The 18,925-nt window shown below is 36.3% G+C and overlaps 1 protein-coding gene across 1 annotated transcript in view; it reads left to right on the top strand.

Annotated features, from left to right (window-relative positions):
• Positions 1-11,811, top strand: part of LOC149161002 (glucose and ribitol dehydrogenase-like) — a 66,720-nt gene extending 54,909 nt beyond the window's left edge. The window contains exons 3-6 of the mRNA XM_089435464.1: positions 10,616-10,770; positions 11,010-11,179; positions 11,296-11,481; positions 11,584-11,811. Of these exons, the coding sequence (XP_089291590.1) occupies positions 10,616-10,770; positions 11,010-11,179; positions 11,296-11,481; positions 11,584-11,606 (534 nt within the window). The 3' untranslated portion in view covers positions 11,607-11,811. The remainder of the gene's footprint in view (positions 1-10,615; positions 10,771-11,009; positions 11,180-11,295; positions 11,482-11,583) is intronic.
• Positions 11,812-18,925: the final 7,114 nt, after the last annotated feature.

Raw genomic sequence — 18,925 nt, 5'->3', positions numbered from 1 at the left:
TTGTTGCCTTCCCTCTTGACATGATTGAAGGTGAGAGCTCTTCTGTTTTTTAACCATTGCTCAATGAGTTCTAAACGAGCCGCCAGTCTCCAACTAGTAGCCACTTTAGAAGTCAGGGTCCCCAGTTGAATTTGATTAGCCATGTTTATGAGGATTTGGGAATCCCCTTCAATTATAACAGGGTGAAAATTGTGTTGATGAGCCAAGCAAAGTCCCTGCCATAGTCCTTCCAACTCTGCTGAGTTATTCGTATCCCCGCCAATTGATCCAAAATAAATTAAAAGAGGGGTGCCTTCATGATTCCTGAATATGCCTCCATAGCCTGCCTTGCTTGGGTTGCCTTTTGAGGCACCATCAAAGTTTAATTTGATCATACCTATTGGAGGGGGATTCCATTGAGTGGAAGGCCTAGAAGTGGTGGTAGAGATGTTGAGATCATCCTGAACTGACGGAATCCGGATATTCCAATTCTCCCAAATATTCCGTTCCTATGCCTGAGTGGGAAGATCATCTGCCTGCCATTTCTGGAGAGCCAAGGTTTCTTGAATATTCTGGCATAAATTGCTCCAAATGATGTCCAGGGGAGTGCATTGATTCTTAAAGATTCACTTATTCCTTTCCTTCCAAATTGTCCAAAGAAGCAGACCCGGAAGGATTTGCCATAGAGAATTTAGTAGCTTGCTGTTGTAGGGAGCGGAGGCCCAGTTATGGATGGTGCTGATAATGTCCCCTGAAATTTTGCAGGTTCTTTGACACCTGAAGCTGAGTTTTTCCCATAATTTGTTGGCCAAGTTGCATGAATCCATGAGGTGCTGAATGGTTTCGCTTTGCTGATTGCAATTGGGGCAGTATGAGGGTCCTTGGAACCCTCTTTTAATGAGATTATCCCATGTGAGAATTCTTCTATGACAAAGCAACCATATGAAAGTGGATACTTTGGGCCATATTCCAGGGGTCCACATACGTTCCCAGACTAGGTCCACGGGTTCTTGAGTGTGAATCATCAATCCATATGCCTACTTAGTTGAGAAAATCCCCCCCGGGGTGTATCCCCATCTTAAAATGTCTTTTTTGTTTGAATATTTGATTTTCCTATTGTTGAGCTCTGTGTTCATTTCTTTGTAGAAGTCCTTTGTTTCTTGATGAATGATTTGTTTTGCCATTTTCCATTGCCTGTATCCCTGATTGATATGTTGAATCTAGTGCTGAGAGACTTTTTCATTTTTATGAATAGCATGTTCCTCAAGATTTTGGGGATGGATGGCTTCTAATAATTTGGGTCATTGTTGCCATGAGTCAACCCAAAATCAAGCAGTGCCACCATCTCTAATCTCCCAAAAACTGTGCTGTTGTATCATTGCCCTGTGCTGTTTTTCTGCATTCCAAATTAGAGAGCCTGCATCATTATTTGTGAGTTTGATAAGCTCTTCCGGCGGTCGATTATTTGCATATTTTGCAGCCCATAATTTGGCCCATGGTGTGTGTGGGGCTGATAACCATTGCCACCATAGTCTTGCCCCCATCATTGCATTACTATGCTGAGGATCCCGCAATCCAAGGCCTCCCTACTTTTTTGGTGTGCAAACTGTCGACCATTTCACTAGGGCCCATTTTTGATTTTGCCCTAATGATCCCCATAGAAAGTTGTGTTGTATGTCCTTGATCTTTTTGAGCACCCACTTCAGCGCTGTGAGAACAGAGAAAAGGTATAGAGGCATAGTTTGTAGTACCGCTTTGACAAGAATGAGCCTGCTTGCCATATTGAGGGCTCTATAAGTCCATAAAGATAGGCGGCCTTCAAGTTTTTCTAGGAGTAGATGCCAGGATGTGTGCTTTATAGCAGAGTCGATCAATGGTGCGCCCAAGTATTTGGAGGGAAGATTGGCGACAATAAAACCTAGGATTCTAGCTATATTTCTTTGTGTTACTGAGGGAGTATGAAAGAAGAAGATTTGAGACTTAACAATGTTAATGTTAGTTCCTGAAGCCTCAAAGGAGGTATCTAACAGGGATTTGAGTGTATGAGCTTCTTGGATTGAAGGGTGCCCAAACAACATATTATCATCCACGAATTGTTGATGAGTGATGGCAGAGGTTCCATGGACAGAAATGCCTCTAAGGTTTTGAGAATGAAGAGCATGCTTTATAAGACGACCTAAGCCTTTTGCCATGAGGACAAAAAGAAAAGGGGAGAGGGGATCACCTTGACAAATGCCTCTAGAGGGGGAGAATGGGCGAGAGGGGATGCCATTTACCAAGATGGAGAAAAGGGTGGATGATATGAGATTCATAACCCATCTGACCTAGGTTGGGCTGAAGCCAAAGGCTGTAAGCATTTGTTTTATATATGTCTAGCTTAATTTGTCAAATGCTTTAGATAAGTCAATTTTGAGAAGCATACCTGCCTGTTTGTTGTGCTTTAGGGAGTGAATGATCTCATGCGTCAGAATTATGCCATCTAGGATTTGATGTCCCTCCACATATCCTGATTGTTCCGGCGAGATGACTATGGGGAGCAATGGATTGAGTTTGTTGGTGATGACTTTCCATATGATTTTGTATATAACATTGCAGAGTGCTATGGGCCTGAACTTCTCTGGAGTATTTGGCTGGTCTTCTTTGGGGATGAGAGCTATGAATGTTGCATTTAGAGACGAAAGAAGCCAGTGCATAGTCCGAGATTCTTCCACAAATTTCCAAACCTCCAGGTTGATGAGATCCTAGAAGTGATGGAAAAAGTTGGAGGTAAATTCGTCAGGTCCTAGGGCTTTCCCATATTTTAGTTGAGTTGTTGCTGATTCGACTTCCAGAAGAGTGACTGGTCGAAGTAATAGCTGATTGTGCTCTTCTGTTATAATTTTTGGCACATGCTGAATAATTTTTTTTTTATGGCAGGTTGCCTATTTACTTGAGGCTCTTGATGTATAGCTTTAAAATGGGTGAGGAGTTCTCTCTCAATGTCATCATGTTCCTCCATTTTTCCTCCCTGTTGATTTTGAATTTGTGCAATGTTATTATGCATTTGTCTCTAGATGGTGGTGCGATGAAAGAATTTGGTATTCCTTTCCCCCTCTTTTAACCATCTGATTCTTGATTTTTGTTTCCAAAGTACCTCCTCTTGCTTCCCTATGTCTTCTAGCTAAGTAAGAAGATCTTGTTCTTGATTTGCTAGTGTTTCGGTTCTCCCTTCCTCGATATTTCTCTACTGGGGCTCAATCATGCTTTGCTCAAGTGTTTTTTGAGCTTGAAAAATATTTCCAAAGGTGGAATGATTCCATTGCTTGATTTACCGTTTGGGATTCTTTAATCGTTGTTGGAATTGATACATGATTGATCCTTTAGGAGGAATAAAATTTTCCCAAGATGTTTTGACTATAGTTTTAAGGTCTAGATGAGAGAGCCAAAAATCTTCAAATCGAAAAGGCCTTCTGGTAGAGTCTCTCGGTCTTTGCCACTGAAGTGAAATGGGCCAATGATCCGAGCCTAACAGAGGCAAGATTGAGGCTGTGATGTCTCCGCCCAGGTGAATGGCGTTTTCTGAAATTAGAAATCTATCCAGCCGAGATGCAATTTGTTGGGATGCCGACCTTTTGTTTTTCCAAATATAGATTCCATTATTGAATGGTAAATCTATCAGCCAGTTGTTTTGTATGTAGTCTCTAAAGCGGCTGCTTTCATTGTCCAGTTTTACTCTGCCTCCTTTTTTCTCTTCTAGTTTAGTAATCATGTTGAAATTCCCACCTGTGATCCATAGTGGGTGTGTTCTGGTGGAATTGAGAGCTTCCAATGTGTTGAGCAGCGCAATCTTTTGCAATGAGTCCTGAGGAAAATATACATTTGACAGATGACCATGTATATTAGTTCCTATGATATGGAAAGTGGCGTGTATGAGATGATGGGAGGCATGAAAATCTGTGAGTGAGATATCCTGCGTATTCCATGCGATGGCAAGTCCTCCCAAGGCACCAGAAGCATCCATCGCAACTGAGTGACATCTTGGCCAAGCTATGGATAGAATAGAACCCAATGTATTACTATTGCATTTTATTTCTTGCATGAAGAATATTTGTGGTTTTTCATGCTGTATCATGTTTTTTATCATTTTGTATTTCCCAGGGCTGTTGAGCCCTCTTAAATTCCATGAGATGAGCTTCATGGCTGACCAGTGGGTAACGGCCTATAGTACTTAATTAACTTGGAATATCTTCTGGACTCCACCAACATTTCCCCAATGATGATGGTTCTTTGCAGATTTGTCTTTCTTCCCCTTTTCTTGCTATCTTTGTGGTTATTTTTCCCATCCTAGCTGCTTCTTGGTTGTATGCCCAAGGTTCTCTGTTGATGCACTCTTGATAGGACTACTTCCAAATTTTCAAGCTGCCTATCCGGAAGTTTATCAAACTCTTTCTTTCTGCAAGCTTGTTCAAGACCGAAGATGTCTAGGTCTCCAAGGTCAAAGCTCTCTGGTTCCTCATCCATGTGGCTATGTTGGTTGCTCTCAGGCATTGAATTAGTTGTCTTGGCTGGATCTAATAAAAAGTTGTCGATGTCCATTCCTTTTGCCTCCCATAGGACTATATCTATCTCCTAGATGGGGATGGGTGGAGAGGCTGGTCTCTTTTGATCAATTTTCTGATTATGAAAAGGCATACTAGATTCATTAAGTTGAGGTGAGGTGGATGGCATGGTGAATGGTTCAACAGGTTTGGACATAGCTCCTTTAGGAATGGAATGTTGTGACAAAATATCAAAGCTATTACTAGTGGAGGGTGCAGAGGAAGTGGGAAAGGGGTTTTTGAGGACAGGTGGGGTTTTTTGGCATGCTTCTTTCAATTTGTGACCTTGGTGAATCCTTCAGAATCAGACTTCTCCAAGTTATCACTAGTTTTGGGGGAAGCGTTTAAGGGACAGTCACAGAGTAGATGGCCATGAGCATGGCATTTTCTACATTTGAAGGGCACATGTTCATAATCTATGGGCTGAATCCAATCATCATGAGGAAGGCTTACCGAATCCGTGAGGGCTTTGCCGAGCCACATGTAAACGCAGATGCGAGCATACGAGGTGTACCTTCGGAGCTTTGTTTCCTCTGCAATCTTTATGAATTCTCCTAGTCCATTGCCAATGGCTTTTAGCGATTCTTCATCCCAATATTCCAGAGGCAGAGAGTACATTCAAATCCACACTGGCGCCCAGCTGAAGTCCTCTTTATTTGGATTAAATCTTTCAATCCAATCCCTTAAATACAGACCTGCTGTATTGAATAAATAAGGCCCCCCATCTAAGATTCTATTCCTGTCTCCGATGCAGTTGCATATAGCATTAACGAAACCTTTTGGCCCTAGCTGTAGGGCAACCTGTCCTTTTGGTTTCCATTTTGAAGCAATCCATCCCTGCAAGGCTTTCTCGGTTGGCCAGAAACCAATGAATTTACCTATAATTGCATGATCCTTCATAAACGGTATTTGGGCATTGATTCGATGGCTTGGTAAGTCGATCTTCAGTCGATCTGCTGCTGTGGGCTTACATGTGGACAATGTTACTTTCATGGGTTCTGCATTTCCCTTGGAGGCCTTCTCCTACCCTTTGTTCAAATCTTCCGCCTCCTGCTGCTGGGCGGATTGATTTTGCGGTAGTATCGTTGTTCCAGACGATGGCTTTTCATTTTCATTGGTATTTCAGTTGGGATTTATGCTGTCATTATTGCGTGTGGGGAGAGGCCCCATGGCCTCCCCCATCTGAATATTCATTACGTAGAATCCATCAGAGTGTTTGAACCAGCGCTCAAGAGTCTATGTCGCTACACTGGAGGTCTGCCGCACCTGTACTCCTACCGTGGTAGGGTTTGTCAGAAACCCTAGACTGCCATGGTTCATGAGCTCAGAATAGGGATTGCACGACACACACCAATTTGTCATGTATATTAAGCAATACATATCAAATTAATTAATCTGAAAGTTTGAGAGTTTTTAATATATCATGTAAATTTAATTTATATTAATAAATAAATATGGTTAAATATAAAGGAGTAAGATGGTTGGTCGTAATTTGTTAGGTATATTAAGTAATATATATCAAATTAATTAATCTGAAAGTTTGAGAGTTTTTAATATATCATGTCAGTTTAATTTATATTAATAATATTTAAAAATATTTTTCAAATTATACTTTCAATCTTAATTATTATATTAGGATTGCATACACATATTGATAGAGAATTTTGTTATATTTTTAAAAGGATAAAGTTATGGTTAGTTTAAAATGCTATTTTTTTATCAATTTACATTTAAAAGTTTTTAAACACCTGTGCCATTATAGTTTTTTTTGGTATTGATAATCACTTTGACATGGTATAGATATACAAGTTTTTTTTTTTTTTTTTTTTTATTATTAAGGATCACTTTGACATTGTATAGATATAAAAGTTTTGTTTTATTTTGAAAGGTGTAAAATTATGGATGGATTCAAATGTTATGTTTGATTGCATTAAAGATCTGAATTATTTTTCCAATTTAAAGTGGGAAATATTTTTGATTATATATTATAATATTATTAATAAAATCATTATAGCTAAGAAAGTATATATATATATATATAAAAGAGAAAGGGTATATATTGTTATGTTTTGATTATTAAAGAATTTAATCAGTGGCAAAACTATAATTTTTAATTTTCAAAAAATAAATAATATTATATGATAATTTGAAGGCTTGAAGCCCACTAAAGTATGTATCTCGAAAGAAGTATGAAACTATCATAAAAGTAACTATTAAGGACATAGGAAGTCATGAATATGCTTTTGGATATTTTGAAGATTTTGATTCCTTGACAACGATGGGCTCTTTGCTGCTCCTTGTTGAGTAGCATGGATTTAGAGGGAGGCCCAAGTGGCCTTCAATTCATTGAAGATGTTGATCCAAACCTTGACCCATGATCTGGAGCTCATCGAACATCATTAGGATATACTGATGAGCTTCATTTATGTCGAGTAAAATGCTCCCCAACAAATTTTTCATGTGCTAATAACTATCAATCGTGTGCGTGTGCTAATTAAGCCATCCTTTGGTGTACCTGATGTCTAATATCCACTCAGAAAATTCACTGGTAACCTCAATATTTGACAAATATTCTCTCACCATAGAGATGAACTGTTTTTCCTCAGCTATCTCATCTTGAATTTGAGGCAGGGTGTGGTCTCTATATCGTTGTGTGAAATCCTTTTCCTTTTGTTGGGCATGAGAGTCCATTTCCTGATAATAAGTAGCTCCTAGAAATGGCCTCGCACATTGTCGAGGCATATTGGGTTTCCACCAAATGTCGAGGTCAAAGTTGAGTCATGGAGAGGCGGGGACAAAATGTGAGATAGAGGCTATATTTTGACAGAAGGGACAAGGAGAATGAAGGTTAGGCTCCCACACAGAAAAGGTGATAGAGGCAAGTGAGGTGAGTGGTGTGGTAACAAAGAAAATACTGCTAAAACTTGACTAGAACCACCCCTACACCTTAGAAATACTACTAGGAAAGAACACAAAATTGTGGATCAGAGGGCAGAGGGGGTAGGCTGTGCAAGATGAATAGACAAGATTGGAAGAATTGGTAGATAGAAATGAAGGAAGCCCAAAATTGAACGCAACTTTGGAGCAGGAATTGAAATTGCAGAAAAGTAGCAGAAAGGTTGGAAAGGAGGAGAGATCCAAATGGAAACAACGATATAACAAAGAGAGGCCACACTGGCCATCCAATTTATAGCTAAAACTGCAATAAAGCCCAAAACCAATAGTTGATAATCAACAATAATGAAGTGCCATAATAGAGCACAACTTAGGAACTCAAACTTGAAGCGTGCCAAACATTATTAATGTTACCATCACAGGGTCTCCACTCCTTGGAATTGTGATTGACATTGCAAGCTAGGTTGGAAACGATTTGCAGGGTTACATTGCAAGTTTATCGCCTATTCCATCATGCCTTGGCATGAATTCCATGGCCTACGTTCTAAAACTACAATGACACATTATACCAAACTATTTACCACTTACCAAATGCACCATCCTCCACATTTGCATGTAATTATACCTCGGGGGAGGGCTAGCCATGTCCTTCACATTTATTCCCCGTGGAATAATGGCCATGCCCTCCCCCACTTATCCCTTCCCTAACACTTGATACATGTAAAGGATATATTTTTCTACGAGATCTAAGCATCGTTGTTTGAGATCAATGTAAGGCCAATCCATCTATGCTGCATTGTATTGTTGTGTTTGATGCTTACAACCTTCATTTGCTAGGAGGTCAACAATTTTATTGCTTGTACATCTGATATGTGAAGGATAATGATTGGGGTGTTTTGCATCATGCTTGCCACCTCCACGCAATTTTTCAGCCTCCATCTTTTTGAGATTCTGCTAGGAGTTGAGCCATGAATGGGTTTCGTGATCAATGATCATGTTGATTACCAAATGTGAATCCTTCCAAAATGTTCTTTGAATACCTTAGAGTTTGAGCATAGATTAATCCCATTTCTAGTTCTTTCAATTTCATTGCATTATTGCTAGAGACCCCCATGGAGCCATAATAAATGAAGGTTATGCTACCAAATTCATCTTGGAAAATACCTCCATAACCTGTTGTTACTAGGTTCCCTGTGGCTACATCATCGAAATTAAGTTTGATGAAGGCAGAGAGGGATGACTCCAGGACGAGGGACAAAGGGGAGAAGGATTGAGAATGGAAATGGAAAGGGATTGAAGGGACTTAGATAATCTTTGGGCCTTTAGGAAGCTTTCTTCTTATCCCTATGCTTGCTAGTTTGGGTTTGACCAAGGCTAAGAGTAGATAGATTCCTTGAGATTGATATGGATAATAGATCATAGATCCTTTGGGTCCGCGTAGTGATTGTGGAAGATTCTTTCCTTCTAGCGGGCCCAAAGAAGGAAACCTTGTAATAAGATCCAAATCTTATTGAGGATCATATTAAAAAAGTAGTCTCCCTCTAGTGCTCAAGGGTAAAGGCCATATGTTGGCACAAAATTGAACGTGGTAGACCCAGGGTTCGATCTTTGGTTGTCAACAAAGGGGCTCTGCTATATTCTAGCACACCGCTAACCTTTTCATTCCTCCATGAGGGAGAAATGTCTCACCTGAGGCATGCTAAGATATTTAAGATAGAAGGGATCGAGAAACAATATCCAGGATCAACTTATCATGCAAAAGATTCATTACATGAATAATTATACATCGATGACAAAATTCTTCAGAAACTATTATGCAGATAAAAGAAATACATTTGCAGTAATGAATACTGAAAGAACCAACAACATAGAACAAACAACAAATTTTAAATGGGCATATCCAAATCCATCATTCCATAACTCATAAGATACATTACCCCGCAACACTTCATTTTATTAGTGTAATAGGACCATTACATTAAGGATTTGCATCAGAGCGCGAGATATTTTAAAATCATACAACACAGCAAGGCTTAATATAATTAATTTCATAATTTCTTGCATAATCACAAAAGTTAAATCCTTAATCCAGTAACATCTCAACATAGTCTAAGAAGAACCTTTGTAATTTATCCTCTGTAAGTCTTTTATAGATTCTCCTCTTCCAATCTCGCTCGCTTGATGTGGTCCACTTTTATCGCTTTGATCCTGTCCATTTGATCTAGTCCACTTTGACAAAATCTGGGTGTTTTAGTCCTTATCTTCTTGGTTCCTTCAATATCCAGTGCATGAATCCTCATTCTTCAGCTTCCGCAAATTCCAAGATAATTGTTCCTATTTTCTTCTTGTTACTTCCGTTTTTTTGGTCTCTGCCTTCGACACATTTGATCAGTTACTTTTCCACTTATGTTGGCCATTTCTACAACCCTTTTTTGATCAACATTCAGTCAAAATTGATCCAAAAATGAAGGACCCAATGCTATGTTAAAGGAGTTGTAATCCAAAATTTGCATGATATTTTCTAGGTGGGACCACAAAGAAAGGGAGAAAACACAACCATTGAATTTGTGCTCTTGGCTTTCCTCTTTTACTTTGCATAGGAAGCACAAAGAGGGGCTAGAGAATCCTCTTTTAACTAATTTGTCCAAAGCTATGGTTTTTTATGCACTAAGAGCCATAAAAAGAGTGAAATTTTGGGCCATAGGTTTTGTTTTGCATAAATACATTTCAATTTTCAATCTTTTAGGAAATTTTTTCATTAGAGGAATTGATAACTAGGTCGATCTTGTACTCGCATGACATGGGTCGATTCCAACTACTACCATTATAGACTTTATATGGGTTTGCCCCACATCCAATAGATGACCATAAGTTAGACTATCGAGGGATTTGAACATGGGACTTTGTACTCACATTTACTTCGCATTTCCATGAGCTTGCCAAATGAACTCGCTTGGGAAGATGAATCTTTTAAGCATTGATTTTTTCCTTGCCTTAATATAATTAAAAGTAATTATAATAAAAAAAGTTTTTTTTTTTTTTTAATTAAGTGGCAATAAATTATCTTTAATATATGACACTTAGAAAATATTGTAAAACTAATAATTTAGTATAATGTCATTTACTAAAACTAATTTGTGATAATTCCTTTTTTTTGGTGGTAGGTTGTAGATGATGTTGTTGTTGCATATGGAAGAATAGATATATTGGTTAATTGTGCAGCAGAGAATCACGTAGTTGAGAATATTGAAGATATAAAGGCAGAGCAAGTGGAGCGCACATTTAGGACCAATGTCTTTTCCCAATTCTTCATGGTTAGGTATGAGTTTTTTCTTTGTTTATTATTGAATTAATATTGATATGAACCATGTCAAATTTCAAGGTTATATGCCCATCCATTTTGGTGATTTGCATGGTAACATCTTATCTAAATTGCTAAACCACACCCTAGTAGATTTCTTTATCGTTTTATGAATACTTGTAATAATGGATTTAGGGCTTATGTGTTTGTGCACCATATGCGATTCATATTATTATTTAGTTATATGGTTGTAACAGTCATGCTGTGAAGTTTATGGGGGAGGGGAGCAACATTATTAATACCCTTTCAAGGCAAGCATATCTTGGATCACCAAGTACACTTGACTATGCATCAACAAAGGGTGCTATTCTCACTTTCACTAGAGGTTTAGCAAGGCAACTTGTGAAACGTGGAATACGAGTTAATGGTGTGTCTATTTCTCCTTAAAATAACTTATCTAGTTATATTACAAAAAACAAATGATCTTTCTTTTTCATTTTTGTGCCAAATATATAACAATATGGTATATTTATTTTTGTATAGGGGTTGCTCCTGGACCAATATGGACTCCAATGAATGTTGCATCTCTAAGTCACGATGAGATTTCCCATTTAGGAGAAGACACACCAATGGGTCGAGCTGGGCAACCATGTGAAGTAGCTCCTTCTTATGTTTTCCTTGCTTCTCAAGATGCATCCTATATGACTGGTCAAGTTCTTCATTCTAATGGTAATTTACTATTCATTATACCTATGCATCTTCTATGGTAGAAAGCATGTTAGGTTATCTTTGTGTCCTATAGCTTAATTAATGGATTTTCTTTGTGTGCAGGTGGACATGCAATGTACTCATAAGGATTGGATGATTCATTTATTATTTGGCATATGTTAAATTACAAGATTGAAATTCTTTCTTTCTTTGGAATTTCATTAACTTTGAATTTATTTTTAAATTTTGTTACCACCTTTTATGAGAGAATAACACATGTTTTATAATTACAAGATTGAAATTCTTTCTTTGGAATTTCATAAACTTTGAATTTATTTTTAAATTTTGTTACCACCTTTTATGAGAGATTAACACATTAAATTTTGTTACCACCTTTTATGAGAGATTAACACATGTTTTATGAAGTCATGGCATGTGTCTTGTTTCTTTCTATATTCATGTGTTGCATTAATTTTGCCAAAAATTCTCACAAAACTTTAATGTGAAATTGGAAAAAAAAGAGTATTTGAGTATAATATTTTTAAACACAAGAAAATAATGTTTAATATTTGTTGACATTTATTTTCCAATTATAAATTTAAAAAAAAAATATCTCTATAATATTTTTATAATAATAATATACTATTGGTAAACACAAAAAAAAATTAAATTATATTCCTAAAATGATATATAAACATTAAAAAAACCAATATTACAAAAAAAACAACAACAGATTACAAAGGGGTCTTACACTATATATAGCATTTATTAATATGTTCTTGTATCATAGAGTAGTGTACGTTTACTAGTTTATATAAATTTATTTGTTCTTTCAATTTTGTTAATCGAAAATAATTAAAATATTTTGGAGTAGAATCAAAGCTTTTAGAATTGAAATTCGCCAACTTGCTTTTAAGAAATGTTAATAAAGAATTGAAATATGCCTACTTTGATAAATGAAGTTGTTTTGAGTTAAATTGATATTTGAGAAATTGAGGAATGGTAATAATTCAAATTTGATTATTGAAATAAAAATAATCAAGCATGAAATGCAACCCTAATAACAAAAGGTATATTAATGATAGAAACAAATAAGTCTATAATAACACAGTAGAAAACTTGCAAGTTTAGATTAAATAAATGGAGATGAAATTAGAAATGATAATAATTCAGGCATGAAATGTAACCCTAGTAATCAAAGGTATATTAATGATAGAAACAAATAAAGTCTATAATAACACAGTAGAAAACTTGCAAGTTTAGATTAAATAAATGGAGATGAAATTTGATATTTGTAATGCAAAACCAATGAAACTATATAATGAACCTTATTATGTAAAAATAGTTTAAAATCCCTAAAACCATGATATTTTGTTTGGTTTTGATAAATTTTTACTACTTTTAAAAATAAAATTGTTATTATTATTATTATTTTTTTTAAGTGTTGATTGGCTTGTTTGTTTGAAGAACATGTTGCATTGCTTCCAATTTAATAAAGAAAATGGGTTATTTAAACAATGTGTTTGGAATTTTTTAATGAAGCATGATTATTTGTGTTGCATTCTAAATGTTGTCATTGTTATAATATAAGTATTGATAATGATTGTCACACATATCCTATTATTTGTATTTCTATTGATAAAGCTATTTTTCAGATATTCACATTTCTATTAATAAAGTTATCTTTATTTTTTTAAATTCTAATGATATCTTAATACTACATATAAAAAATATTATCCTAAAAATACTAATTATATTGGTGTATAACATATTGTGATGATTCCCATCATAATTATGTAGATACATGTTTCAAATGTCCCTTTGATTTACATTGAGAGACCTTGCGCATGGAATTGCACTGTCATTTACACTGAAACCTTGCAATTATTGTCACTCCAGAGGAGCGTTCGGGTCCCGTTGAGGGGGATACCCAAACCACTTCTTCGCCATCTTCTGTAGATACTATTATCACTGCGTCTGTTGCTAATGAAGTTAGAGAAGTTATTGGCGCAAATGTTGGAGCTTTCTCTGTCGAAAGTTTGCTCATGAGTGGAAGAAAAGCCCTGACTACTGAGAAACAATCCTGTAACAGAGAAGATGAGGTTATGGTGCAAGAGGATTTGGCTACAGAGAAAGCATCCTTGCCAAAAGCCCCGGTTGATGTGGAAGCTTTATTTCAAAAAGGTTGTATATGTAAGAGTGCCTTGCAGAGCTTAGTCAAAATGGTGTTTGGACACTCTTTGCTATTTTGGGTGAGATCTATGGATCTCATAACAGACCTCAAACTTTTATTGGAGCTCAAGTCAGGGTTTCCTCACAGAGTTCAATGCCTCCTTTATGAAGGTAAGAAATTAGAAGACCCTCTTCCTATCTCTCATTATCATCTTTGTAAGGATTCGACTGTACTTCTGCAAGGGGGTGCTTTGGGGGAACCCTCCTCGCATGATTTCTCATATAAATATGTAGTTTGTAATCAGACTCCCCAGGGTGTTCATCCTCCTTCAACTAACCCTCAAACTCTAGGCAAAGCAGTTCCTTCTTAGGATGCACCTAGTCTGTTTATTGTGGAAAAATCAGAAGATATTCCCTCTATTGACATTTCCCATCTAAATCTAGAAGATATTCATGAGCTAATGGCAGAGCATGGCCTAATTTGTCATTTCAATGGGTTATGGCCTCGAACAACAAATCTTTACAACTGGATACACTCTAATTGGATGAGATCCTGCAAGGTTCTCTTTTGTTCTAAGGGATTCTTCATAGTTGTGTTTGCCTACCAGGAAGATTACCAGAGTGCTCTATTTAAGGGCCCATGGTTCTGGGGAAAAGCGGGGCTTTTCATGACCCCTTGGTTCCCAGATTTTGATCCCTCTATGACAGTAATTACAAAGCTCCCCATTTGGGTCCGACTTCCAAACTTGTTGGCTCATCTATAAAATGATTTAGCATTTACAAGTATTCAGAATACCCTAGGTCGTTTCCTAGTCACAAATATTACACAAGGCCAAAGTGGAGTTTATACTTTCGATAGGATCTATGTAGAACTTGACATTATCAAAGGCTTGCTAGAAAAAATCAACTTGGAGTAGGTGATTTCCATTGGATCTAGTTCCTGGACTATGAGAACATGACTTTTCATTGCCGCCTTTGTCATTAGGCATGACACCTACAAAACTCATGCATTCAAAAGTCAGTAAAATGGAAGACTAAATCTAAGGCTTGGAAGCCATGCAACCCGTCACCTATGGAGGAAGAGGACTCCTCATCTTCAAATCAAGACAGTGAATCAAATGATGAAATGCTTTCTTCATATGAGGATTGAAAGGAAAGTAGGGAGAACAAAATCTCAGCACTCAACGTAGAAATAGACAATACTACTGCTTCGTTGGGAGTGGTAAAGTGAGCCCACGTATCAGTTTCCTAAGAATCGGAAAATGACGTAATAGTAACCTGTTAGAGAATTCTTCAACAACCCATGGTTACTCCTTCGCCAAATAGGTGGGTGGAAGTAAACAAACAAACAAACAAACAAAAAAATAAATTTGAAAACCAACCCAAATTTGGGTGATATTTTTGTTTCCTTACTATATTTACCTTGATGTATCCTTACAGTTTGGTGTTGATCTCTATGCGAAATCCCGCATTCGAGCAAGTATTGTAAACTCCATGTAAACTCTTTTTCATTAATCGAATTCTATGCATAAATTTACAAAATAAAGAAAAATAAATGTACATATAAATTTCCATCCCAAAAAAACTTAAAACAAATTCTTGTAAAAATATGCCATTTAAAATATGAAAAATTGATTTTTATATCAAATTACATATCTAAATGAAATTTACAATATTAAAAATTGCAAAAATGTAATATGAAAAATTGATTTTTATATCAAATTACATATCTAAATGAAATTTACAATATTAAAAATTGCAAAAATGTATTCTATTGATAAAGAAAAAATAAACTTAAAATATCAATTCATATTACTAAATTGAACTAAAATAGCTTTACTATTTTAAACTACTTCCTAACTTAATTTTACATTTTTAATATTCACATTGATGTTTTTTTTATATCAATTAGAATAATATTTGTTTTATTGTTGTGCCTAATATATAGGTATAATGCCACATAATATTTATACTCACCCATGGATGATAGATATAGTACTGAAAGATAAGATAGGTGGTTGATAAATAAATGTTTGTACATATTTTGATAATGAAACGTTACTTACAAAAAAATAAATTAAATAATATGACCATAAGAGGTATCTTTTTTTTAGTATTATTATATGAATATGACGTAATTTGCATATATATATAGATATATAGATATATAATGTGAATGTAATTGATACATAAAACCTATGTTTTTCCAATTGATTTTCTTTCTCACATGTTTGTTTTTGGTAATGCCTATTGGATCTAAAAAATTTAGATCCATGATATCTAGTATTTTAAATCAATAGGTGTACATACACTAAAATACAAGTAAAATTAGATAAAATTTACAATATACAACAATGACAAGCATAATTAGACAAAAGTTACAATATACAGCAAAAACTTTAGGGATTGAATCCCCCACACTATGGGGAGAATGGAAGATTCAAATAGGAAAACTTGATTATTTTGATTGATAATGTTGCTAGATGAAGACGGGTCTGTAAAATTCTTGTTTAATGAATTCTACAAGTCTTCAATTTGTTGTCATAAGTTTCTGATCTAATCCTTTGTCCTTAACATAATAGCTTATTGGTTGATCACTATATCATATTAGAAGTAACTAGCTAACTGTACCTCATTTGAAAATAGATAATTTCATTCTACATTTGATTAATTATCTCTGAAATATGATTATTCTTATCATTGGAATGGCATGGCATGTTGAGTTCTTCCAATTACACTAGCTCTCAAGGATGTGAAGGTGATTTCGAACCACTATAGGAAGGCCAACACTTTACTTAGGTGATGTTGGACTGTTTAGGGCGTGCTTATACCCTCCTTCACTTGATTGATATGGACTGAATTAAAACCCACTAACTTTGTGGTGATGTCATCAAGAAATCCTTGAAGTAGAATAAAATAAATATAAAAACACCAATCCACAAAAAATTGACTAGAATAGCATTCAAAAGGACTCTAATTGAATTCCAAAGAGTCCCCCTTAACTGGAAATTACTTGACTTAGAAAGAGTGGATTGAAAATTTACTAGAGCCAAACAATGGAGAGTATTATTAGAAAACACAAAAATTACAAGAGAAATGTTAGTTGGACCCTGCAAAGGAGGATCTTCCCCAGTTCTTAACTTCTCTTGCCTCTATGACTGGGTTAGAGAAATTATAGTTGGTAATCGTGTAGAACACCTCCTTGATATTCCCTTAGACAAACCTATATTGAATTTCCCCAAATCAATGTACTTTGTAGCAATCTAATAATGAATTTTGACAAAGGGATGAGACAATTTGACTTAAGTAAAAAACAAGGGTTGTTTCTTACTAGAGTGTTGATCTCCCTAAGAATTTGATAACATGCTTGTAAACCATATGTGCATGCTCCCAAATTTAAGGAGGTAGAACCTACCATGCATGACGTTCGCTGAAATAAAACACCATCCCCACTTCATTGCAACAATCCACTTCACATGTTAGTAATATCCGTTACAATGCTAATGTAGGAGCATTCACCCAAGGGAAAATGATTGTAAATAGTAGACATAGGGGGTCATGTAATTTTAGGAAATAATTTTCCTAAGTCTTAAGTTAATGTAATTTAGGCCTTTTAGTGATTTAATTAGATAATAGAGGCTGTGGACCATCGAGCTAAATAAGGGGACTTTCTGTTTAAAATAGAACTTAAAATATGGAATGGATAAGTCTCTGGAAGACTTATCTAAATGTAATCTGCCATATGTGTTCTGTAGCGAGCTTTAGGGCTTTAGTGGAGTGATTTAAGGAAAGGATTGATCTTATCCCTTCAATGATTCGATCCAATTTATTTTATAAATAATGAACCTGCACGTTCAGTTGATATAGAGCGAGACATATAGAATATGTAAGCCTACGGGTAGAAAGGGAGAAGAGGCCACAAGTGTTGAGAATCATGCCTGTGCGAGAGACTGAGAGTCTCAAATGTAATCAATTATTTATGTTAATATACAGAGATTCATCTTGGAACTGTGCAAGTGTGTGAATGCATATCGAATGACTAAATTGCATATAAACTGTGAACTCGTAGGTTCTGTGGAGAGGATTGCAGGCAGAGTTCTCAAGGATACGAAGAGGCATAAAATGATTCAGAAGAATCAAAAAGGGGTATTTGAATCCAATTGAGGAAGTGAAGTGAAGCTCTGGATAGGTAGCAGAGTGAGGGAGTAAAGCTCAGAAAGGTTGAGTAGCGCAGTGGAAGAAGGAAGCCCTTTGAATAAACTGGGGAAAAAACCTGAAACATGGAGAAATTGAAGAAAACAGCGTAAAATTCCAAGTAAAAGGAACAAACGGAGAAGCGTAAAGTGATGCTCAGCAGCTGTTAGATCTCATACATCAACGGCTAAGATTTAATCGCATCGGCGGGAGTCCTTTTTAAGTTATCGGAATGAGCCTTGGACATTTGCGAAGAGCGAGCAGTGATTAATCGTGGACTGTTGGATCATGGGCAGATCAACGATCATGTTTTAAATTGCAATTGGTGGTCGGAAGTGCAAAGGAGCAATTGGCGAAGTTGCAATAATTGCCAATAGCGATTTATCAGCGATCAGGCGTTGGAAGTTTCAGAGATCAGAGGAGTGGCATGGCGGAGAGCCAGCGATGTGCCGACAGCCGTTGGATCGGTGATTGAAATGGACGGCAGAGATTAAATATCGGATAATCAAATTTTGGCTAAATAGTGCTATGGAGCGACTAACGAAGTGGACCCGATTGAGCTATAGTGGCGATTCTATAACATTTGAAATATGCTATATGCGGGTTTCCTGTGTATTCCCTGTATTGCGTGTTAATGCATTTCCATTGGAAATAAAGCGTCGATAGTGTATTTGCGACACCCGATAGTGATCAACGATAAAGGTAGTGTCTCAGAATGCGTGTAGAAACCGTATGAAGGGTGAAGGGTATTTTATGTGCGTATTTCCTTTGTAAATGGGTTTCAATAGGAAATAGTGCGATATAGCCTTCATGGATTAAATGTATGTGTAACCTATACATGTTAAGGGAAAGGTTTATATATGCACAACTTATGGATTATATAAGCGATTAAGGGTTGATGTAAAGGTTCTGAAGGGTTGTAAAGTCTCGAAAAGATATATTTGAGGCAGCCTTTAATAAAGAGGCTAAAGAAGGCTTATAAGGGTAGATTGAGTCCCGATAGAGGATTTAAGCGGGGTGATTGAGTTCCTATACACAGGAACTGATAAAAGGGCCTTAACCATCAGTTATGGTTGTAGATTTGACTCCTTCATTGAGT

The sequence above is a fragment of the Pinus tabuliformis genome, chromosome 5_2 (genome assembly GCF_031772625.1).
Source record: "Pinus tabuliformis cultivar Carrire ecotype Pingquan chromosome 5_2, CPIR1, whole genome shotgun sequence".
Lineage (NCBI taxonomy): Eukaryota > Viridiplantae > Streptophyta > Pinopsida > Pinales > Pinaceae > Pinus > Pinus tabuliformis.
This window is presented reverse-complemented; position numbering and strand designations above follow the sequence as displayed.